The sequence below is a fragment of the Chroicocephalus ridibundus genome, chromosome 3 (assembly GCF_963924245.1).
Source record: "Chroicocephalus ridibundus chromosome 3, bChrRid1.1, whole genome shotgun sequence".
Lineage (NCBI taxonomy): Eukaryota > Metazoa > Chordata > Aves > Charadriiformes > Laridae > Chroicocephalus > Chroicocephalus ridibundus.
This window is the reverse complement of record NC_086286.1, coordinates 104915907-104941873: the sequence shown is the minus strand read 5'-3', so window position 1 is coordinate 104941873 and position 25967 is coordinate 104915907. Positions and strand designations below refer to the sequence as shown.

Here is a 25967-nt window from a genome sequence, read left to right as displayed (position 1 = left end):
AATTTTGTCTAGGGCTGAATCCTGACCAACCATTAAGATTTCAGGAATAATATTCAAGCAAGAATGACCCTTACTCCAGCATCTATAAATAATCAGGAATTCTTCTGCACTTGTAGTCCCACAGTTCTGACTTGGGAGAAAAAGACTGCTGAAATAAAAAGTGACAAACATTGTGGATGTTAACATTACAGAAATTAGTCATGTTTTAATTTAAAGCTGAATGATTACATTCTGGGATAGCAACTTAACATTGAACTGTTGTGTTTTCTCAATTTTCTATGAACTGAACCATTAAATCACTACAGTGAACTTTTGATACAGATAAAGTAAACCCAGAAACAGTTGAACAGGCTTGCTTGTCATTCATAATATGTAGCAGAAGGTAGTAGTGCTCAGTTCTTCTACCAGGAGACTACTTATCCAGGGGAAAAAAGTAAACTACTCAGTTTCTTCCTCTGACTTGATCAGATACCTGTAACTACCTTCATTATGTTGCTGCCGTAGCTAGTAGGGTAGTAACGATTCTGAAACAGGGTTCTTCCAAAACCTTCTCAATTCCATACCACTAGGTCAGAAAGTTAGAGCTGAATGGCTCTAGCCTGCTGGTTAGGGCATTGTCCCAGAAGGAAGGGCACCAAAGCCTTTTCTCTGGCTCCAAAATGTTGTTAAATAAATACCTTTACAGCAATTGGAACAGTTTATACAAGAAAAACAAAAGTATTATTCCATAATACCCTGTATTCCAGGGCACAGTTCAATCAAAGATGGAAAATTTCAGTTTGATGAAAAGTAATAAATTCAAGCTGTAGTGCACATCACTATGATCATTTGGGCTTTACAATCCAAAGACAGTATCACAGAGGCCTTAGCAAGTCTGATAAGCCTCCAGGTTACCATTATGCAAACTAATCTTTTTAACCTAAACATCATTAATAGGAGAGATTTGAAGTAATCTTTGTTCTTTTAAATTCTGTGAAAGGAATCTAATTTTTACCTCTCTTCATTATAACATTTTTTACTCCTTATATATTTAAAATAAGGATCCATTATGCAACTGTCATAAAATAGCACTCCCTTTTGTTTCTCCTGTTGAATAGATCTTTGGTGTGGAAATTGGTGTTGTACACATAATATGATAAATTTTGCCAACCTTTTCATGTTCCAAGAGAAGGAACAACACAGACTTTGCTAAGGAACTGTCAAAAAATAAGTATGTGAACCACAATATTGTTTTTTAGTCTTAACCTCTCAATTAATATTTTTCTTCTCTTTTGCCATCTTTATCAGTAGTTTTCTACCTTGTGAAGAATGCAGACGTATACATTTAAGAAAAGGCTTATTGCTGTTAGTCTATTTTCTTTAAATTATCATTTCTACCTGTTTTCTTTCTTTGTTGCAAACATGCTGTGAATCTTTGATGCAACTGCCACTGCACTGAAGGACTGAGCCTGCTCTTCTCTTCTTTGTGACACCGAGGGTATAAACTGTGAGAAGCAAGGGGCACATATTTTTACTGGTATTGCTTGTATAGTGTTTCATGAGGTCTCCAAAGCCCTGTTTCTTTTGGATGCAAAGTTGTTACTTTTCCTCAGCTAAGCAGTTACAGGTAATGGTGTGCAGCCCTTTCACTATGGGGAATTCTAAATAGCTGTATAACCATTCAAGTCTTTATAGTTAAGCTTTTATGACAGTTTTTTTCCCAGCTAAAACACTGTGAAATGGAATCTGACAATGCCTTTTTTTTTTTTAAAGACCACAAGTTAAAACCCTTTAATAATGACTTTCTAAAATGTATATCTAAATAAAATATGTGTTTTATTTACAATGATTTGGAAAATATCATTCAAAGTGGAGCTGATTACAATGTTACAGATGGTACAGGGCTACTCAACACTGTCCAGCCTAAGCCTCTCTCTTCCTGCGCTCTGTAACTTTCACAAATGGATTTATGGATTTCTGCTTTGAACTAATTTTTAGTTTAACTTTCAAAATTAAAGCCTTTAGCAATAATGATTTAGCCAACCATCATTTTAGAATAGTATCAACGGAAACTAGATAATTTTTCTGATGTTAGAAACTTCTTCCCAGATATTTCTTATAAGTGCTTTCACTCTTTGATGTTATGTGGATTGACCCTTAGATCCACAAAAGGAATTGTTGTCCAACTCTCCTGTGAAAGCTGTTTTGGTTTTTTTTCTGTGTCCATGAAGAGGCATTCATAGTAGTCATGTGATAAACCTATGCATATTGCCATTTGTATGCAGCTTTTATATAACAACTATAATTGAGTTCTCTGTGTATTACTGTTTACAGAGTCTTGATGACATTCTGCGAGCATTAAGGCTGATCCTGCTACCCCGCTAATCCAGGGGAACACAGCACCTGCAGCAGCACGGTTTGCAAGGGGGAGCAGCAGGCAGATGGGGCTCATGGGGCATCCGTGAATTACAGCTGAGTTTTTATCAAATAAAGAGCTTCCAGCAAGAGTAAATGTGCCAACAGCCTCTACTGTCTATTGTAAAGACAAGAGAAATATAAAATTTTTATCTGATTGTTGAGGGAGAGCGCGATAATGTGTAACTGCTTAACATACAGTTTAAATTGCACAATAATAAACAACTACCTTAACAAACCTTTCATTCTGTCTATACAAGAAATCAAATAGGAAAATTAAAGAAAAAATACAAGTTGTAACTCTATTGTCCCGTTAAACACAGTCTACCTATCCATTAGCTAGGACTACTAATAGACGTGGAGAACAAATTACTAACAATACGAAAAATTAGGACTAGGTTTTGATTTCTAGCAAAACCGTTATTTTAATGTAATGTAAATATATTTTGGTGAGAAAGGAGTATGCAATTGCTATAAAGTATATGGCACTAACAATAACAACATGTCACTCATTGAGATGCTGCTCCTACATTTTGTGTGAGGAAGCCGTTCTGCCTCTTCAATATACCTATAATTATCATGCTGTTATTATTTTGCATTTAAAATGCGTCATGGTAAAGAGGATTAAAATCTTTACTGTTAGATCAGATTAGACATTTCAGAAACACTCTAAGCAATAGGGAGGCAAGCAGACCAACAGAACTGGGGTACTTGTATTTAATGTATATGATTAATATGGAATGCAAAATAGCTGCTATAGTTCTGGAGAATTCCAATAGCATAATCCAATTCCAGCTAACTGGACAGATTTGTCTCTTCTCCTTTTGCCAAGCATTTTTCCTTATGAGCTTTAGTTACCTGGTGTGTAGCAGATGGACTCTTTTTATTAGTTGCTAGAGAACAGCATTTGAAGCCTGAAGTGTTAATAAGCTTGCTGTTAGAACAAACTGTGTCACGTCCCTTTAACATCTCTTTTTCTCTAAGGTTCATCTAAAAGGTCTCATTGGCTTTATTCTGATTTATCATCAGTTTTCCCGATTTTCCATTTTTACCACATTAATTTCTTTACCAAGAGAGACCTTCTCTCCTATCTATATTCTTGTTATTTCTAGCTAAACGTACTGTTCAGAAAGCTTATCGGTGCTTATCCCATATTGAGTCAGCAGGAGGCAGAAAAAACTCAAAGGGAGAAAAACCCAACAAAACAGAATTACATGGCTGTAAGCAACTTCTGCCAACAAAATGGATGTTTGCTAAAAGCACTTATCTTCCAAACACCCTACCAAAGAGTTTGCAGTAATGAAATGAAGCTACAGGAACAAGCAGCAAAGAAACCAATAAAAAGTCTACCATGGTCTCTTACACCGACACTCTGACTGAAACAACCTAAGTGACTCTTTGCTAGTGAGAATGAAGGTTTTTAAGACTTTCTAGAAATGTTTGTATAGATATGTGTGAATGTTATATCCATGTATGCTTTTACATTTCCGTGTAAATGGGGAAGTGATGTAAACACTAGTTTGTGTTTTTAACTGTGAAATAAAGATAATTATTACATTTTTTCCTTTTTTTTTTTTTATTTAATGCCTATTCTGTGTTTATCTTGTTGCTAATTGTGGCTAGCCTAACTGACAGAGTCAGTAGCTGAGCAAGAATGTAGATAACTCAGAAGCCACACCTGTGCCACATACAGCAGAGATCACATGTAAATTCCTCAAGCAGGGATAAAATCATGGAATGTGTAAAATTGAGCTTATGTGGCATCAACCCTTTATATCATACCCAGAAGAGTCTGAGGCAAGCTTTTCCTCTTTTGAAGACAGCAGGACCCAAGTGGTGTCCTTTGCTTGGTTGCTGCATAGTTTACAATAAATACTGGAAGGAGCCAGACAAAGCAGAGGGCCCACGGCGACAATGGGAACCACTACTGCGGATCTTTGGCAACACGGGGAACTTCCTAGACTTCTGACTGCATTCATCTATCCTGTCCTCATACACTGTTAGTTCACGCCTCTTTACTTTATTTTCGTTATATTCTAATAAAACAATCCAAGAAAATATGCCGTCTTCGCTTTATTCCTTATGTTCTCTATAGATGCTTTATCAGTTTCGCTAAAGAGTGAATTTTGAGTTCCCATGCCTATAGTTGATAAATGTCTGTGACACTGATCCTGAATATTTCAGCAGTTCATCAATGGGGTTGTATAATACTTCTCTAAAGCCCGAAGTACTAATATCTAAGTACACATTTTAGGGAAGGGACTTCAGTGGATGGCAAAGCAGGAACAAAGAACAAATAATTACTATAGGCAGGGCTGATGTTTTCAATTGTTTTAAAGTTGCTCAGCAATGTCCTTACTAAAATTTTTGTTTCACTTGTACGTACCTTTGTCAAACAGAGGCTGTCGGGGCTTAAATATTCTTTTTCAGGTATCTGCCTTGGATTTCTTTATTATTATTCAAATATTATTAAATTGAAACCATTACTGTTTATTCAGCTCATTCACTTTTGAGAGCACCACAAGAAAAATCCAGTTCTCCACACTAAAAAAATGAAGATTACCTTTTCGATGGAATATATTAGCACCGCCATACTTAAAGCTTACACTCATTGTGAAAGTGACCTTTGTGTCAAGGATGTGCATTTTCCTCTTCCAAAATCTACTACAATTGGCCAAATGGGAGGTCTCTGGGGAACGACAATCCAAGGTGATTGACAAAAACAGGTTTTAGCAAGTTCATCCCAAATAAATGTCAAATTTAACAAAATCGAAAGAATTTTGAGGTGTGCTATCCCTGTAATCCTCTCCACTTCCAAAGACCAATGAACATCCAGTTACGGGTTCTGAACTGAGCCGGCATATCCTGTACAACCACCTACTCTTCTTCTACCAGGCCCTCCTGAGACCAGAAGCCAGTTGCCTGATTCAAATACAGAGGGAACAAGAGCTGTCTTCAAAGGCAACTGTCAGAAAGTTTGAAAGTAGAGTTGACAAGAGAGAAAAAAATTGTAATGGAAAAGAAAGACACTGAGATAGGTAGGGAGAAGAATGCCAAACAGCATGCAGAGAGGTTGATAATCATAAATGAGAGCTGGGGAGGGAAATGAGGGAAGAAGAGAGACTAGCAAATGGAAGGAATGAAGGAATAAGGAGATGGAAGGAGAATGAAGGTCTCTGGGCAAAGTCTGGACCGAGAAATTACTGTGTAAAGACATAAAGGGGAGAAAATATGACATGACAATGAGGTTATAGCGTTGCAGGAGCAAAGAGATTCAGAAGAGACTGATTTGGTAAAGTAATTAGGTTATGGTTAGTGAAATGTTTCTGCCTTGCAGTGAGTTGACACCTGTCAGCAACTAAGCACCCACCAGCCACTCGCTCATTTCACCCCCTCCCCAGCGTGACAGGGGAAACTATTGGAACAGCAAAAATGAGTAAAAAAACCTGTGGGTTAAGAAAAAGACAATTTAACAGGTGAAAGGGGGAAAAAAAGGAGGAAAAAAAAATGCCCAAGTGATGTAAAGGCACCACTTACTACCTCTAAAGTATCTCCCATTATTCTCTACCTCACCCCAGCAAACCAATGCCCAGCCAGACTCCTAACAATGGCTATTTCGGAAAGACTACCCATAGTCTCCATCGCCAAACCTGGCGTTATATGGCATGGAACATCCCTTTGGTCAATTTGGGTCAGCTGTCCCAGCTGTGTCCCCTCCCAAACTCTTTCCCGCCCCCAGCCTACTTGCGGTGGGGGGGCAGAAGGAGAAAAAGAAAAAGCCTGGACACTGCCTAAGTCACAACTCTGGTGTGTTATCAACATTGTTTTGGTCACAAATCTGAAACGCAGCACCATATGGGCTTCTCTGAACAAAATTAAGATGCAATACATACAATAAGACAAGGAGCAATGGGAGAAGAACTGAAACACTGAAAAACAGAAACATTATTTTATAGCAAACCTGACTGAAATTCAGGGCATGTTCTGTTTTTATAACAGGGATGTGGGATACAAGCTCTGCCTCTCCAAAAAGTCTCATCCTCTGTCATGAGAAAGCCCATCTTATACATAAGCACTTCTGCTTCAGGACTAAACCAGAAATGACTATGATTAATTTAACTGAAAAACAACAACAAAAAAGAATACAAATATTATCTTTGAAGTGCTTAATACGCTAAAGTGCTTTCATATGCTAAAATGTGGATTAAATTTTTAATCTATTCCATAGATACATGTCCTGGTTTGAGGTAATATACAAGCAGGTGGTGTTGCTTCATGCTATATTTTTAATCTTAACATAAGTGCTTGTCATTCATGACAAAGGAGTTTATTTTAGCCTCTGCTATTCTGTGCTGCAGATGCATTTTCAGACTTCTGAAAACAAGGCCTGGTCTAATTGAGAAAGAAACATGACTTCTCAGCACAAAACAGGTTTCCCATATGATTTCAAAAACATGAAGGAAAAGCTGATGGGGCAATAAAAAGTATCATCCTGAATAAAATAATATACGCCACATGAAATGTCGGCTTAGAGAAACCATACTGTTTTGCTCTTGTTAATTTGATAATTCACTGACTTTATAGCTCCTCTAGCAGAGACATTGAGCATCAGAGTTCAGTTCAAAAGCATTAAACTAGGGAAGACATGCATACATTTTTCACACATCTTTTTTGCTTATGCAGGAGAACTTCTTTCATGTTAGGAGCCTGAAGCAGAAAATATTGTGACAGTGAGGTAACAGAAATCAAATAAACGGTTGGATTAGCAGAACAATATGGACTTTGAGATATAATTATTTCCTGTTAGATTAAAACTTTTCAGAATCAAACATTTTTGATCCCCATCATGCATACGAAAACTTACATTACTTTGATCTATGACGAAGTGATCTTGTCACTCGTACCTGAGTTCAGGTGGCTTGTATTATAGAAGCGTACATATAAGCCAAACCACCACACTTAACAGGCCCTTCTTTTTAAGTATGCTGACACATAACAGAAAACTCAGCCAGGTATTTTGACATTTTTCTGGATTGTTCTTTCTGTTTATATTTTTAAAATTATGTGGTTGAGTAAACATTTTTTGTTTTTTAAAGAACAACCTGTTCCATCAATTTCAGTGAATCAGTGGTAGGACACAACATGCAAATAATCCTATCCCCCTAAATCAGCAATAAGCCCTTCCAAATGTAACCCAATGTATTTATTTCCATTTTAGGTCATTCTTGGGATTTTTGGTCTCATTCCAAATGTATTTCAAGCTCTTCAGTGCACATCACTGAGGTTCAAGTGTGGTGTAAATTTTTTACTTTTCTTTTTCCAAGTGAAGAAGGAGGAGTGGATTCAAACTGGTCCGAAGCTGATAAATTAGCTGTCACCTAACAACCCCCCCCGTTCCAAACATACCTGACACTGGCACTTTGCAGTTCTGCTCAGAAGAGCTGCAGGAATAGATACATTTCAGTGTGACAAGCTAACAACTGACAGTGAGATGCTATGCCAACACAGCTGAAATTATTTTCCAAATTGTTTCACAATGTAAAGTACAAATTTTGAAGAAGGGAAATAGTCTAAGGCCTTCTATCAAACTGCAGATATTCTCCCACAATCTGTATTTAGAAAACCAGGATCTGAATACATACTCAACATGCATGAGCTATGCAGCTAGTGTTAAACTTTTAAAACTGCAATATTAGCCTTTGTGGAAAGTGGAAATCTCCTTGCAGGAGGTGGGAAGTCTCTGACTCTTCCGAAGGACTTGACAGTAAGGGTATCTATATTCTGCAGCACACCTTCACTGAATAGACCAGTGTCATACTTCTTTCGTTAACTAAAATTGTTTTAATGTTTTTATGTTCCGTAAGTCTGAATTCATCCACCCACAAGTTCTGAATGCCTTCATAATTTACATACATTATTTGAATCTACAGAGACTTCATTTTGCTAACCTATTTACTGCCCACATCTATATTTCTACCAGAGCTGCACACGGGAGTTAAGCCAACATAGAAGCTATAGAAAAGAATTAAGGTTTATATTTAAATTTCATATGGATAGTTAATTCATACAAGATTGTAACTGCTAAAAGTAGGCTGCTTATTCTTAAGTCTTTGACTTTGCAAAGAACAAAATTCTATGTCAATTTAGCCTACAGTATGAACATTCACTTTGGATAATCAGTAATGTTCTGTAATTGTATATAAAAATTATTTAATGGCAGTTTCAGCTTCCTAGCTGGATAACAATTCATTTTAACCATCCATAATTCAATCAGATTGCATCTTGTTTTACATATCTTAATAGACACTTTCTCCTGGTTATTTTACAAATTATATATGCAAGTGATTTATTAAATAATTGATGAAGCACCTTGTTTGGCTTGTAGCTACAAGTGATGCTTTTCTTCAGAAATATATTGAGGCAGTAGTTCTCTTCACAGCAAGATTTTTGCATAGTATTTTAAAAGATATTTAAACTCCTGCCGTGATGAAGGCTTATTTAGAAACACCAAGTATAATTTACTTGTAGAATTTCATTGCATAGGGATACTCATCTTCTCTGAAAATCCTAAATTCTTTAACACTTGGGCAACCCTGTATTATTACATTCTACGATAGGACAAAGTATATCAGGGTAATTATCCCTCCTGTTTTATTAAAGCTTTATAAAACTGTTAGAGGTTAATGCTGCAGTTATTTTTTTCCTACTGCCCAATTTCATCCTATAATACCCAGGAAAAGGGGAAATATAGACATTAATCTCTTATTAGACATATAGTAAATGGTGTAATGGAATACTACGTGTTACGTATTTATCTACAATTGTGTATATACGTGTGTGTGTGTGTGTATACATACAAATATACATATACCTACATAACAAGGATACTTTTAATATTAAAGACTCCAGGATCCATCCCTTAACTTATTGTATAAAAGTGCCAGTGTTTCAAATACTACTTCCCTCTTCTTTTCTTTATTTTTAACTGAACATTTAACATATGCTCAGTATTTCTGTAAAAAGGTTTTTAATGTCAAATTGGGTATTCACAGACATGCTAGACCCAGAAAATCTTAGTTATTTAAGTCTTGTTCTTCCTAATCTTGTAATTAATACATCAGTAAGTTATAAACAATCTTTTCTCTCATTTGTAAAGATGCACGATATAAATGAAAACTTGAAAAATGCTTTCCTTTTCAAGCTGTGGGATTTGAAAGAATGAAAAATAGCTTTCATGAGTGAAAAGGCTGGAGAGTTTATGATACTGTGTAAGCACTTAGGAAGTTTCTGCTTCGGCAATTACAAATGAGAATCCTTTCAGTGCCTGTAAATTAATGTAATACAATGCAGCACACAAGCACAGAGTAACTTCCACCGAGAACACTGAGACCGTCAGAGAGAAAGCCTGTAGAAACTAGTGGGAACAAGGCGCCTCCATACTGATCTTAGCACACAACAGTCTTCTAGTTTGTCTTCCTCTGAGGAATCTCAATCTTAAATGCAGGTATTTCAGATCCTTTTATTTTAGGCAAAGGTCCCTGTTTTCCTTATAAGAGAAGGAGTACATCTGACACTAAACACAAAAGGTGCTGAATAGATGCTCAACAAAGGTCAGAAAAGAGCTACAGATGAATCCTGACACTGTTCATCCTTGTGTTGCAATGTTTTATGAAGAGCCCAGGAAAAAGAATTTTTTAGAAGAGTGAGATTTGTAAAAGGAAATCCTAAGACCCGCAATTAGAATTTTCTCTTTTTAAAGGGCACAAAGCAGATAATAGTATAAAATACGATGCTGGTGTGTTTCCCTCCCAAAAATTAGTGAAGTATGTCTCTTGATATGCTGTCCTTCTTTTTGTGTTTCTCTGCTTTTTTTCAAAAGCAATGGAAAACTGATCACCCGTGTATCAGAACAAGGTAAACAACCCCCAAAGTTTTGTTCAAAAAACTTACAAAGACTATTTGACAGTATTTCTTAATTATGATTTGACCCCGACACAGCACGTGATAGCCTGTGAAAATTCAAATTTAATAAGAAATCGGTTTTTATCTGTGAAGACTCAATGGAATACAAGCACAAAAAAATATTTTGAATTTTTGGTGGAAATTTTCCCTTTACATGTGCACTTTAAAAATAATAATATGGATTTTTTACAATTTTTCATTTATCCTAAAGTAATTTGGGAAAAATATCCTAAAAATTAATTAAACAATACAATAATTTTGGTAAAAATATGAGGAAGAGAACTAAAATATCAAACATAATAAATTTATATTTCTTTCATGACAAATGAGAAATTTCATTACAAACAGGTAGTAATTAGCAATAGTTTTACCTTTTAAAACTGTAACTTGAGATTACCTTCAGCGCTTGTAGTATCAGTTTGTTAAGTTGATTGCACATTGGTTTGCAATTGATTTCTAAGTATTGATCTTTTCAAAATATGAAAGTTCTTAAATAAATTCTTCTTTACTAAGGAATAAGAACAAACCAAAATTGTGCTACTAAGTGCAACTATTTAGTCCAATACTGTCCTTCTTAGGGAAATACTCTTTCATTAACAGAAGCGCAAAAATTTTATTAGTCATCATTTTACTTCTATCAAAGTAAATTTACCAGTAGCCAAATGTCAAGAAGATGAAATTGCCAATTTATTTTAAATATGAGGAATATATTGGTAAGCAACAAAATTCCATCCTAAATTTTGACATGAACATATTTTTAACTTTACATTGCAATGTACTAAGCCATTTTTGTCAGAGTTACCCAATAACAAAATAGATAATGACTGCTGTCACTCCTTCTTTCTTACACAGAATGACCAATGTAATCCTGCTTTGGTATTAATCACTATAGTTTTAACAGCATGTGCCATTAATTCACCTTAATGTGCTGCAACCAACCAATACTTAGTCTGTAAACTCATTTGTTCCTTGGCTCTACGTGGCAAAAATCACTGTCTTAAAATAGCTCTTTTTATCATCTTCAGGGTGAAGAACCATTTAGATAAACTCGGTAGCTAAGCCTTCATAAGATGTATTAATCTTATGCTAAAATCATGTTCTTCAAACCATTTAACATGTGTTTTACTGGTATTCTGAAATATATTTTCAAATAATACTACAGAAGCCTGAAATAGCTTTTGTGAAGTTTAAGAGGTTTTTACTCAGATTAGCTACAGACCTCTCGCTCACTAATTCAGTAATTACTATGAACTGTTAACATGGTGCAATATGAATGCCATATGTTTTAAAGAATCACTCTGTGATTCACATCTGTTAATCTTCGTTGCTATTCCAGAATGTGGACGTTCCCTGCAGTCTGCTATGTTGTGTGGCTGGAGCAAACCCAGGAAATCAGCTCTTACAGACACTTCATTCTTCCTGCTGCCTTCCCTTTCTAGCGTTACTGCACTGGCAGATTTGCATGCACCACATAAACCTCATAAGCTTTTCCATTTTTTGCCTTATATGATGGCTCTCACCTCACTGAACTGCCGTGGCATTCACCGGGAGCTTGCTGTGTTTCTGTGCCCTGTCCTCCTGCTGGTGAGGAGGCCTGGAAGCGGGAGGCTGCCCCGAGACTGCAGCACTAGCGTTGGGGGCATTAGGGGCTGCTAAAGCTGCCTGCTCTCCTAACCCTGCTCTGCCCCTCAGCTGCTGCAGGCCACATAGGGGACAAAGATTCACAGAGGTGCCAGTTATGGCCTTGCCTTCCAATATTCTCTAAGCTGGTGTTCTGAAGAGATCAAGACCTACACTGACTCGTTATCCTTTACACGTGGAATAACCAGCAGTAACTGCCTGATATATATCAAAGGCTAGACTTGAAAAGATAAACTATGAAGGTCTCCTACTTGCCTAGAATATGAGCCTTTTAGAAGGGCTGTGGCTGCTTAATGATAGTCTGTCCTCATGGCCCACTTCATTAGGGCTCTCCTTCTCTTGGATATACAGGATGCTCCCTGTACAACATCGCTACCGTAGCGGTAACACCCAGATATTTAGAGGTAATAGTCACTCTGACAGAGTTGCTGGGCGGGAATATTGCCATGAAAACACACTCGTACAAAAGCCCGCAATCAAAATGATATTTTTATCTAATCAGTCACAATACAAACTACTGTCATAGCAGTTTTAGAAAAAGGCCACAACCATTAGGGACACAGAGTCTAAAGCTTATGCCATGTTAGAATGAGAGTGACAATGGATCAAGTAACTTCCTTAGGGAATGTATCAGAATGACTAAGTAACGGAACAAAAGTGCGTAGACTGAGCCTGCAACTGAACAGATGGACACCAAACCAGATGTAATTGGATTTGCTTCCCCTAAGCAGATTCATAAACTAAAGCTCTCTCCTTGCTCCTCTGAGGGATCAGCTTCAGACAACCAAGGGGAAATATGCTTAGCATTGGATTTGGCCAGCGTTTGTAGCAGCTCAAGCACTAATGAGGACCAACTGTGAAAAAGTAACCACCAGAACTGCCTGTCCATTTACTTCCTCCCAGTTTACTGTCCCAAAACTTTGTCAAGTGCAAAGTTTGGATGAACCAGGACCATGTTTTAGTTCAATTATCTTTCCCATCCTTTTCTCACTTCCTTGCATAAATTAATCACGATTCAACTGCATCTGGCCCACTGCTAACGGGTGCTAGCTGGCAGGAGTATTCTGGCAACCAGATAACTTGGTTTGTTTCCTTCAGGTTTACCGAAGAAGAAGAAACAAACAAACAAACAAACAAACAAAAAAACTGTTCTTTCCCTGGGGAGTGACACAAAATATAATGATTTTTTTCCCATGGTAAATCTACCAAGGCACTTATATCCCAAATCCATGCTTTGCTACCTGACTTTCATAAAAAGGATGGCAGAGCAGTTGAAAGAAAGCACCCAGGAATCCAGGCAGGTCCAGGAGGAGAGGAGTGAGATATGACTGTACACGACTGCAATACTATTCTGCATTCCACAAGGAATTATCAGTACATTGGTAACGTTTTCTGCCTAAATCCTAACAGTTTTGTCACTGTGAAATGCTTTCTGCAGCTGCTCTCAGGTTGTGTTGGGGAAGAAGAGCGGGGGGAAACCTGCAGATCTTGGGGTTTGCAGGGCATGCTCTCACAGCATTTGCCATGCCAGTAGTCACATTCAATCTACCCCTCATAAACCAAAATGCAAAAGTAAGCTTTCTGTTTTATAGAGAGAGAATATTAAAATCTAACATGCAAAAATGGGGAGAGGTGTTAGTCTTTAATTTATTTTTTTTAGAGATTTGCTAACTGGCATCAAATGGTAATATCCATTCTTATCAGTTCTCTGAATCTGAATTCCCCATTACTTTTTCCATCTACGTAATTACTAGCAAGAAAAATGGTTAAATACTGAAGGCTTAAGTTATAAAGAGCAGCAAGATACATTTGAATCCGACTGTTTGTATTTTTATCTTATTATTTTTATAAACTTCATATATGTGAAAGTAACAGTAACGATAATAATGCATTTTAGATTTATGCTGAAAAGTCAGACATGATAATAAAGCTTCACAAGTTGAAACACAAAGAAAAAAAAAGACAAAAGACAGTACATTTGAAGTAAACAGCAGACTGCCTTATAATAATTTCTTCCATAGTCTGTCTTACTTCCACTTTCTGTAATTAAATGTGGTGTCTGACAGCATGTGCTCTGAGAGTGTAAGCAGAGATCACACAGCTCCAAGAAGTAACTTATAAATAATGAAATAATCACCCATTCAGATGCAAACACCAAAGAGATGGCACAACTTTTTCTGCTACACCTTGCATAAAAAGTTCCTTTCGAGTGCCACACCATCAATGTGCAATATTTAAAGCAGAAAATTGTCATGCCTCTTTTGTTACAGTGAGCATATCAGAACACTTACTTTGCATTAAACAATGCACTGCAGAAACAGAGACCAAATCACATCCCCTAGACATTAGCCTTCAAGACACTCATTCTTTCTGAACTTGCACAATAGCACACAATGAGGCAAACATAGCCCGTGTTACACTCCATTGAGTCCCATGTTATTACGTGAAAAATTAATTCATTCAAATATATCTTAGTCATTATGGAAACACTTTTGATGAGTTGTGGGTGAACACTGGCTTACCCTCTGGCTTTTTTTGGGCTAAGGGACTCTCTGCTTTCCAAAATGTAAGATTATCTTCTTATTTTTCTTCTTTCTAGAGTGGCCTGATTAATGGAGAAAGAGCTCTCAGGATAATACTGAGATTCTCAGTTGTTCAGGGAAAGCGATGCTCAAAAAAAATAACGGCCTCATAGTCCCATAGATAGAATCTTGATTTTACCTTTACACTATGTATGGGGAGAAAGGTGTAGAGGGACTACACAAATGTCATTCCAGAGTACACTGAGCATGCAATGAAGGGAAGGTGATGCTGTGATCTCCATCTTCTTGAGAAGTTGAGAATTACAGCAGTTCTTAACCGCTACTGTGCTATATCACAGGAGTGGAAAGAGGCAGCCACCAGGCCACAGTGTGGCAATGAGGGGGAAGAATTAGAGCTGTGACATTAACTAAGGGTAAGAAAAAAAGATCAGAAAGTATAAACTTAGACCCAGAAAATGCTAAGATACCTTCACTGCCCTCAGTACTGAATTGATGAATTCCATATGGCACTGTTCTGCCTGGATTTGCTAACTTGCCTTGCATCTCTGATTTCTAAATATCCTGATTTACAAAAATATCCTGATATATAAAATAGGGTACTTTTCTACATACCTATATTTTTCAGACATTACAACACCATATTCTGCTTTCTACACCCTCAGTATTACCAGTGGAGTTCTAAATCAGTGACAACTGAAAGCATAATAACCATTTTATGACCATAGCTTCCCAACACCTCTGTCTTTGATTTGTATATTTAATAGGACTCCAGAAAATATATGCAGTCACTAAAGGTAATGGTATAAACAACTTACAGACAGAATTTTTGTGGTTACTGTCTTTGCTGGGCAACATCTTGACTCCTCTTGATTTCAGTTCAATTGCTTTTTTCACTGAGAAAACAAGCAAACAAAAAGAAGATAATTCATTATTAAACCTTATAGAAAGGACATATAGCAGCCAAATCACACATCACATTAATACAAAGCTACACAGGAATTCTACAAGCAGATTCAAATAACTGCAGTTTCTGTGATAATCCAAATACATTTTTACAAAAATACAACCATTTATCATGTTTCAGAAGATGTCCTTTTTAAACAGGCATTACCAGAATTTGCAATATTTTGAATTAAAGTTTCCTTAAGGTCAAGTAAAAGAAAAACTTGTCCTAATTAGATGTAAGGGTTTCCTATGTTTGCCACTGCATATGGCAAAATCTTAATCATAGAATCATAATTATCACACTCTAAATCACAGAATTTAAACATTTTTTAAACTTCTTTCCTACATAATATGTACAGTACATTACCAACACATATCTGAGGACTACAAGCTTTAAATGCGATATTCACATCTGCTTTTATTTGATTCACTCTTCAATACTAGACATGTTTTTAGTTCAGTTTCCTAAAGAGATTAAGGTTATAGGATCACAGTATGTTACATTCTTTGGCTCACCTAACCGCTTTTGAATCTACAGGGCAATTTCGATTGAATTATAAAGAGAGTAAGAGCTCTCAAAGGGACAAAGTTTGGTGAGAGAAAACAGATGCATCAGAGGTTTAATATCTGTTTTCTCTGTTTAGCCAGCTGAATGGCTGATAAACTCCCAGCCTAGCCCTACGAAGTAGCTGGGGCACCATAGAAGGGATCAGGAGCAAAGTAGGAAGAGACGTGAGGAGAAACTAGTGCAGTTATACATTAAGGAACACATGGGGTATAATTTTAATTGTAATGCTAGGAGGAAAGGGGAAAAATATAAGACACATTCACAGGAAATTAATTAGTTCTCTGACTTGGGAACAACCTGATCAATTGAAAATGAAATTAGATGTAGAATATAACTGTGAAACAAGCCTGGACAATTCAAAATTACTGTGCAAAAAACAATAGCAATAGCAAAATAGCTTGTGCCTGACTTAGTGTATCAGAATGCGAACGACATCATGATGATGCATGTCAGTAACAAAAAAATGATAAAAAGCAGTAATCCTTTCCCGATTCATATTAAATACTTCTTTTTCTAGAGCTTGCAGTAGTTAAGAATCCTAAAATGCAGCCATTTATCCTAGATACAAACAGAAACCAAAAATCAACTCAAGCATTTTTAAAATGGCAGTAATTTACACCTCATACTATATAAATATATAAATCAAGACCACAGATTATCAGTTATACTTTTTTTCAACGTATAGGATTAATTTTAAGATTACAACACAATACACTGATCTGTATGCAAATATTTCTAAGTGAAGTGGTAGGAGGCGCAAGTTAACATGTCTTTAAATACCACATGAACAATTGTGATTTCATTGTACTTGTTTCTATATTGGACTTTTGCTGCCTTTGCAGCCTCCGAGCGAAGCAGGCTTCTCCTACGGGCTGAAATTGGGCAAGCACTGCAGAAAGTACTTTTTGTGCTATGTATGTTGCAAGTGAAGACATTTACGTCTAAACCTGGAACACAGGTGTTCAAATGATGAAAGATGATTGAAACACAATTTTAGCCGCATGGGATGAAATGGATTTGATAGCAGTGTGGTGTTTTCTTTTCTTCTAAGACAGGAACACATTACACAGAGACATCAATGTAGACAATAAGGCTAACATCCCCAAGGGCTTCTGGAAGGTTAAACCTCATGGATATGGTTTCCTTAGGATTACTTTCTAGACTTAGGTACTAAAATTTCCATCAAATGCCACCTTATGTTCTGTTTTCTTAGGCTGCATAACCAGTCTGTTAAAATTATTCCATATTTGATGGAAAATGAACAGCACAACTCTTGCAATGAATAATTGGGAAACTGGCTGGAGTTGCGGTCCCTCCACCGCATGTATTTCACAATTTATTAATAGCCACGTCATGTAAAACATGCAAGAAGTTCTTGGAGGATTCAAAACCCACACTGCTTACATTCACAGGTGAGTGGTAAAACCATTCAGCTGTTATACAGTGGACAGAGAAAAGAACTGTACTCTCCTCCTTCTCTTTGTCCTGTGACCCCATTTAAGGTGAAAGTAGCAATCATCGCTCAAATTCCTTGCGGGAGTTCACTACTGAAGGCATTTGTTAGACATACTTGAAGCATACTTCTTGGGAATATGGAAAAATGATAGCCATCAGCTTTATTTGAAATACAGTGGACATAAATTGAAACAAGAGAGGTTCTGACTTGATATATGAAAAACTTTTTCACTATTAGGACAGTCAAGCATTGAAAAAGGTCCTGTAGTTTCCATCCTTGGAGTTTTTCACATGTCAAGAAAAAGGCATTCTGTATCCCTCTGAAAGAACATTAGATAGGGGATTCACAATACTTAAGATCAGTCATCTAAAATGTATGTTTTATGAAGAAAAATAGCTACCTCAAAGGGGAAATTCATCCTTTCCTAAGATAGGCACAATGAATCATCCTCTAGAGATGCCTTTTCCTCTCCATAAAATATAGCAGAAACTTATAACGGTTGCTCGAGCTAGATCCCTACATTTTAGAGAGTAACATTAGGTGACATGAGCTTTTGTGTCTGGAGAACTTTAACAGCCAAATGTAGGTATCTGTGAGACTTAGGGATCCATGAAGTTAAATGGGTTAGTTCGAGACATAAACAGCAAACTTCTGCCTCCATTATACTTGTGTATGTAAGTTTTTGCATGTGGCCTGCATAGTATTTTCTTCTATTTTTAAAAAGAACTAAGCAAGTATAGTCTTTAAAATAGAAACTGTCTTTCTCTGAAAGAGAAACAGAGACCATTGAACACTGTGTTTTGAGTGAACCAGTTCAATCCCCTCTGTAACATGGAAGAAATACCCTAATTTGCACTTTTTATAACCATTTAAATCTCATTTGAATAGCTTTTCCGAGATACTTCTTTTCTACTTCCTGATTTCCCTTTCATTAAAAAAGCTTTCCTGATTTCAAAGTTAATTTGCCACTAAATAGCACAAAAAGAGGAATGTGTTTACGTTAATAATGTCAGATATGAAAAGTGCTTTCCACCTTTTAAGTGATTATTTTTTTAAATTTGCATAGCTTTCTGCTATCTTCACTTAAACATTCAGTTAAGCCAACTGAATTAACTCACTTCACCTTTTCTGTTAATCATAACTTCAAGGCTATTTTGGAGACGAGATACCCATTCAGGGAGGAGGGCAGACCTGAGTGCTGGAAGTCTAAGACAATCTTATCAGACTACTGGAAAGCACCAGTGGTATTCCTTAACTTTCTGCTATAGCTGAATTAAACTCAGCCATGAAAAGAATATGCGCCTGGCATTATTTGAATGGATCATGAAAGTTAAAGTAAAATTTTCAAGCTGTAAACCTCCACTCAAACTGATTCTGATTGCTATTAAGCTCTTAGTTTCTAATGTATCTGAACCTGTGTGAAGAAAATACATTTTACCACAAGCACAATTACATTGCAGAAAAGATTATGACAATTTAGAAAAAATATCGTTTTAAGAAAGGATAAGAATCACAGAATCACAGAATGGTGGAGGTTGTAAGGGACCTCTTGTCCAAACCCTTTGCTCAAGCAGAGCCACCAAGACCTGGTTGCCCAGGATGAACCTATGAGTAAAATTTCAACTGTTGGTAACAATCTGTGTGTTTATATACATAGATAATATAGACATATATTGCATTCAAATTTGTTGTTTGTGAAAAGGTACTTCTAAAAATTAACATGCAATGTTTTAAAAATCTTATTAGATTACTTTAAAATAATAATAATCGATATCTGTATCTAAATAAAGGTGGCTTGACACATTTGAGATCTGCTGCCATTCTGCCATTGAAAAAATTGTCCTAGAAAGCTAATTCTCCTACACATTTTCCTTGCCCAAGGCATTTGAAGTATAAAACGTAACTGGTAAATTGCCTGTGTTAGCTTAAATGAAGAGATGAAAATAAACAGAACATTAAATACTTAAAACATTGGTATATGTTTGGGTAAGCAAGACCTAATATTGTTGAGAAAGTTCAGATAATTCAGATAATAAATGAATTTAAGCAAAATGTTCACAAATAACTAAGCTCGGATAAATTTCAGTAAGAAGTTTCATACACAGACTGCAGTCTGAAGAACTTCAAAAAGACCTTTCATGACCCATTGACTACATAATGAAAAGAGAAGGGCCAACAAATGAAGTTAACAAGAGTAAGACTTCAAACTAATAAAAGAAAGGGTTTTTTCCTTCAAGAAGTAGTAGACATTAAATTCTTTGGCAAATGTGGATGCAAGAAGTCTGCAACTCTGCTTCAGTTCATGGCTGGAGAGAGGCATGGGTTTAGATAGATCCGTTTATGAATGTTCATGACTCTTCTTACGCTTCTCTAAGTCCATCTTTGTGGGTTGAAGAAAGATGCCAAAATTTATTCAGAAGGTAAGTCTCAATCTCTTGGTACAGAGGAATGACTCTTCTTCCTCTTCACGTTACTTTAGCAGACTGTGACCTGTACTATGATACCTTTAGACATTGTCATAATCATAGCAAATATGTCTCTATTGCACAAGGAAGATGACCTTGTTTTGGAAGGTTTTTTCCCTGTTCTTGTAGACAAGATAGCTGTTTGTGGCCTTGATGAGTACCATCTTCCTGGGCAGAATCTTCAGGACTTCCTACAGAACGTGACTATTACTCACAGTTTGAAATTGTCTCAGCTGGAGAACTCTTAGGCCTCAACTTTCATGCTGCCTTTACAATCCAAGACACACCAGGTGCTCAGCATGGTAGTACTAACCTCTCAGCATAGCTCGGTGCTTCTACAAGCTATCAGCCTGGACAGTCAGACAATCCCAAGTTCCATGTAGACTGGGTAGTTCTGTTCTGACTTTCAGATCTTCCTTGAAACATCAGGATTATATGACACTCATTTTACATTCAAATCAAATTCACATAAATTTTAGATTTCATATTAGCTTTGTTAGATTACTTAATTAGAACAGGAGTAGTATAAGATTTTGTTTATCATTCCGTAAGATCATAGTTCTGTTCTAAGATTTCTAACGCATTTTCAGTTATTTGCACCTCACTGAAATTATTTCATTATGGTTGTCAGATTCTGATTTCAGTTACACCTGTGTATATCTCATGGAATACATCTTTTCCACATAAGGTTTGCATGCCTAGTCCAAAATATTATGAAAAATTATTGTTAACTACAATCACCTAGGATTTAATGTTTTGGGGTATTTTTAAACAAATTACTATATAGCATATTATAAGCGTTATAATGTTTTCTTAGCTCAAAGAATAATCAATGAATATTTGATTTTTTAAAATTAATATATTGCAAAGAGCTGCCTTAAGGAAATTTTATTTTTTACTTCTTTAATCAGCTATCTAATGGTAGGTCAGAAATAGATCTCTGCAAAAAGAAGAGAGTTTCAGTGAGTTTCAGTGAGTCCTTACTACAATGACATTTAAAGAACTCAATGAAGTTTTATTATTAGGGGGAAGATTTAGAGGAGCATTGCTCATGTTGAGAATGAACTGTGATGTTTTATGACTTCAAAAATCTATTAATCAGCATATTTTCAGGAAGATTGACTCACACTGAAATATGCTTAGTCATCTTTTCCTTCTTCGTTGTCTCAGAGAACTGGAAATATAAAAATGTTTGTAAAAGCCATATATTTCTAGCTTGAATTTTTAGAAACAATGCACTTTTAAGTACCCCTTAAAAATGTTAAAAGACTTGAATTAGTTATTTTTGTAAGTGAAAACAGTTACTGGCAGTATCAGCTTTATTTTCTGGAGCCATGAAGCACTCAGTACATTATGCTTTCTCTACATTCGTACCTCTCTATAACTCCATTTTATTCTGCTTACATTCATTTCTAAGAGAGAGTTACTCACAAAAGAATTGCTCTACTGCTGCTACTATTGTAAAAGCATATTATACACAGCAGCTCATTACAGCAAGGATGATTTCCTACAATTCATACAACAATGAGTGTTTTAAAATGATTTTTATTTTCCACGGTTTTGTTTCCCAGGATGGTTCTTGAAAGCTGCCCTTCCAACCTCAGGTATACTCCAAATTGCTCAAGAAATGAAATCTGAAGGTTTGCTTTTTCACGATAGTTTTAAACAGTGTTTTCAACAGTTACATATGACTAAATAAAAGCATGAAGCAGTTAGTCTTTCAAATATTCTCTTCCCACGTATATTTTTTAAATATATATGTATATTTCACAAGTGCAAATAACTGTACAAAATACAAAGTAATAGAGAATCAGCTTTGTGAATATAAGCAGTTCTGGAAGCACTACTCGAACAATTTACGACTATTAACCAAAACAGCTATACACAATTTTTTAACTCTGGCAGAATCAATATCTTTCCAAAAGTAAACTCAGTCATTTAAAACTTGATCTCTGATGATTCTTTCATTTTCATTCTTCTCGGTTTAAGCATTATGCAATGTTTTGGAGCAAAGATGGTTCATCTGGGTTTTTTGTTTGATTTGAAGAAGATAACACAAGACAGACTTTTTTTTTTAAACAAACTCTACATGCACCTTGAAAACAGTGACAGCCTATCTGAAATCTACACAAAGCATTGTCAGAATTCTCAAGAAAATCCACTGTATTTACAATTTTTCTCTGAAACTGGAAGGTGCTTTTGAATAAACTACTGATTATAAACAAGAGGAACTTGCAAACTAACCATTTATTTTTAACATATACCAGTTCTTCAAGTATAATTTCAAGTGAAGAAATCGAATTTTCTGTGAATTTTATTAATATATTACAAGTACTTCTTACTGCGGGTTATAATGTTTTTGTATTCATGAAGTAGTTAATTCTTATTTGAAGTTATATTTGAAAATACACTAAGAAAGGCCCTACAGAATGTTGGCAGCTCTGTGTCCTCTAAGATGTAGGAGACAGTTTCAGCTTTCTCAGAGAACGTTGCCTGCTGTGACTATCTATCTGGGAAAACTTTCTAATATGTTTGTCTTTCCTTCCATCATCATATAAGCTTGTGCTAACTCAAAGAAAATGCTAAATAAAGATTAAAAAAAAACAACTAAAACTTAAACAAAAATAGTTTAAAGAAAATTATAATAAAGTTACATGTACTTCCTACACACCCATAAATCACCACTTAAATGTAAAACAAAAAGAACTCAAATTATCCAAAGAAATTTCTCTAAAAAAGGTAAAACTCAGATTGCTGACTTCCTTGAAAAAGATATTTTCCTTCCCTGAGAGTAATTAACTAGTAATTAACTTACAATTACACAGACAACATGAAGGTAGGAGGCAGTCACCTTTCAGACACAGCTTCTCCCACTGTGAAGCTTCTTTTTTAACAGGTTTTATTTTGTTTTGTTTTGTTTTAAATTGTGTTCCTTCTATCTGATATGCAAGGTTTTGTAGAGAACTTGTAATTTGTGGTTGAAGATGTATTTCAAACCAGGGTATCTGTATTACAATATAAAAAGTTTGTATTTGTAATATATTTTCAGGATGGCTCTGAATTTCAAGTAGAAGGTGGGGGTTTTTTGTTAGAATTGCTTGACTGATCATGAATGAGCCAAATGCTGTACAAATGGAAGGTTGTAGGTAGTCTTTGGCACCTCGCATTTCCAGTCTATCCTCTGGATGTGTAATTTTGCTTAGGGGAGACAGGATAGAAATTAGTAAGAAGAAAAATATGGAAAAGTGAACTGAAAGTGAAGATGGTACGAAGCACAACCAATTGTCTATTTGTAGGGCATAATTGAGAAATAATTTAATCTAGAGAGGGTTTTGAGGAGTTACGATACACTTTAACGGTAAAATGGGAACTGCAAAGAGGAAAGAGACCTTCTACAGTTCCACTAGGGCTAGAACAAGAACATATAATCTTTATCTGTAGCAACGGAAACTTCAGTGATACAAGAAAAAAACTTTGCAACGGTAAAAGTGACGAAGCCCTGGAATAAACTACCTAGAGCAGCTGTGGAATCTTAGCCATTAAAAGCTTTAAAGAACACGTTAAATTAAGGTCTCAAAACAAAGTCAAATATACTTGGCTTCTCTTTGATATAGGGTTAGTTTATCAAGATATGTTTTAAACCTATTTTCTATTATTTCATAACTGTAACCTATAACCAGAAGTCATTTGGCTGAGAAACAATAAGTGGCTAAGACCTTGGTGGGGTCTTCTAGGATTTCTAGCATATGAAATTACTTTATTTCACCTATATTTAACTGCATGTGTGCAAACGGGTAATGGTGTGCAGTACAGAAGTCATATCAAAGCCAGATAAGATACCAGAAACACGGCTCAGTTAACATAGTATTATGCTTGATCTAATTTACCCTCTTTCTGATCTAATTTAGTTATACCTTGAAGGCTAACACTTGCTGTTTGTTCCTTGCATATTCTTTTTAACAGTCCTCATGTAAATCTTGGATGACATAACATTTTTTTCCCAATTACCCAAATACATGAGTGTCTTGCCAGTTTTTCTTCCTGCATGAAATAACCTGCAAGGCCTCAAATACTGGCTACCACTCAAAGCTAAAATATTCTGACATCACCTGGTGGTACTTCCTCAAGCTGCTTCTGCTGCTGCTCTGCTGAGTTCAGCTCTTGGCTGCCTTTCATTGCAGATTTTTCCCACGTACAGCTATTTGAAGGTGAAGAGGAACAACACGTTGCCCAGCACCTGGTGATCAGGGCCTTTCTTGTCCAGCCTTAAGCCCAGTGTCACTATATGGAATGTATTTGAACAGTTCTCTGCTTTTGCTACAGTACAGGAAAATAATTAATATTTTCAGTATTTTGCATGTTGAGAGAAAGTGAAGACAAACATCTATTACAAAGATTGGCACGTAGCTTTACATATTTTGCAGAGTTCAGTAAGCAACAATGACGTATTTGCAATAACATTCATAGGATTATCCTTGGAGGGAATTAGCAAATTTATCTCAGCACAGTGCAGAATTCATCAACTTCATTTTGCTTTAGTTTAGTTTAGTTTGCTCTGATTTTCTTCAAGTTGAGTACTCCTATTTTGAAACAAAGTATTTTCTTAATTCAAATTGCAGAGTCCAATCAAAGGCCCTGTCTGCTTTGCCCTAGTGCCTCAGTCTTTCTGGGTTCTCCTCCAAATACACTATTACGGGAGTATTAACTTTTTTTGGCCCAGGAAGAAATGATCTACAATTCCACATTTGGCAGCACCAGTATTCTCTCTGGATTCTGCTTATTGATCAAACATTTCTTTCTTATCACTGAAAGTCATGTGGGACCAGTTAGATATCTCTAGGTTTTCTTCTGCTTCCCTTTGGCCTGTTCTACCATGAGTTCTTTCCAGAAGTTTAGTATTCATGAGAACAGGAAAACACAATCATTGTCAATCTTACCATTCACTTCAGTTTATGCAGGGAATTCTAAAATAAATTATTTGATAAAACAAGGCCCCAGACTCCACCTAGGAGGATCCTCGCAAGCTTTGCTTCTCAGCTATGCGCTTCCTGACTTTCGCAGATGCATCACAATTTTCCATAGGATTCCTCCTTTAAACCATCTCACTGGAATAATCCAACCCTCTGCTGTTTCTGTATTCCCTGCCTGAAGAGTATTCTGTCTAATACACTATCCCAGTGTTTCTCTCACTAACAGCTTTCAAAATCTTCCCTACTAATCAGTACTATAACTCCAGAGAGCTTCACAGCAGGCATTGATGTTTCTACTATATGGCTACCTGTAAAAGCTGTAGGTTCATGATCATTTGGCTTCCTTGTCCCATCAATCCAGCACAGTACTGCCTGTCATTATCAGACCTTCCACCTGCTCCCTGTGCTGGAAATCTCTGCGTGCAGTACTAGTGAACAAATGGTACAGCCCCAAGATAAATTAGTGTCACAACAGATTTTTACACAAATCTTTCTCATTCTATGTGTATAAGCTGACACAGGATCTGAAAGTTTAAAAAGAAGCACAGCCATTTGTTTTCCATTAACCTTCTGCATGTCACTTAGCTGGCCCCTCGCACTGACAGACTGCCTTAGCTCCTTTGTGCTATCAATATATGATATATCATAATAAAACAAGTTCAGCAAGCATCAAATCTTCAATGTCTGCAGATGTCCTCCACAGTTCTGGAAAATAGCATCAGCACGGTTTGCACTATGAATATACACGATCACAGAACACACTGAGTAGTAGTACACAGGGATTGTCTCTAAAAATAAATCATAAAATGAGGTCCACTCAGTTCCTTGTTTGAACGCCACTTCAACTGTAGTCTTTCAACTATAGTGTCAAAAGCTGATTTATGGTTCTTCTCCATTAACATCTCCATAGTGCCACTAGAGATGATCAAAATGTTCATGAGAAAATCCTATTCTGAAGTCAGTATTTGACCATCTTTTCAGGTTTCGTAGAGAAATGACATCTGTAGTTTAGAATGAAAACTT

At 36.2% G+C, this 25967-nt stretch overlaps 1 protein-coding gene across 2 annotated transcripts in view; it reads right to left on the bottom strand.

Moving 5' to 3' along the window:
• CSMD1 (CUB and Sushi multiple domains 1) overlaps window positions 1-25967 on the bottom strand; it is a 1197532-nt gene that overhangs the window by 417919 nt on the left and 753646 nt on the right. For both annotated transcript variants that reach the window (XM_063330346.1, XM_063330347.1), the window contains exon 7: window positions 15356-15433. In XM_063330346.1, the coding sequence (XP_063186416.1) occupies window positions 15356-15433 (78 nt within the window). The remainder of the gene's footprint in view (window positions 1-15355; window positions 15434-25967) is intronic.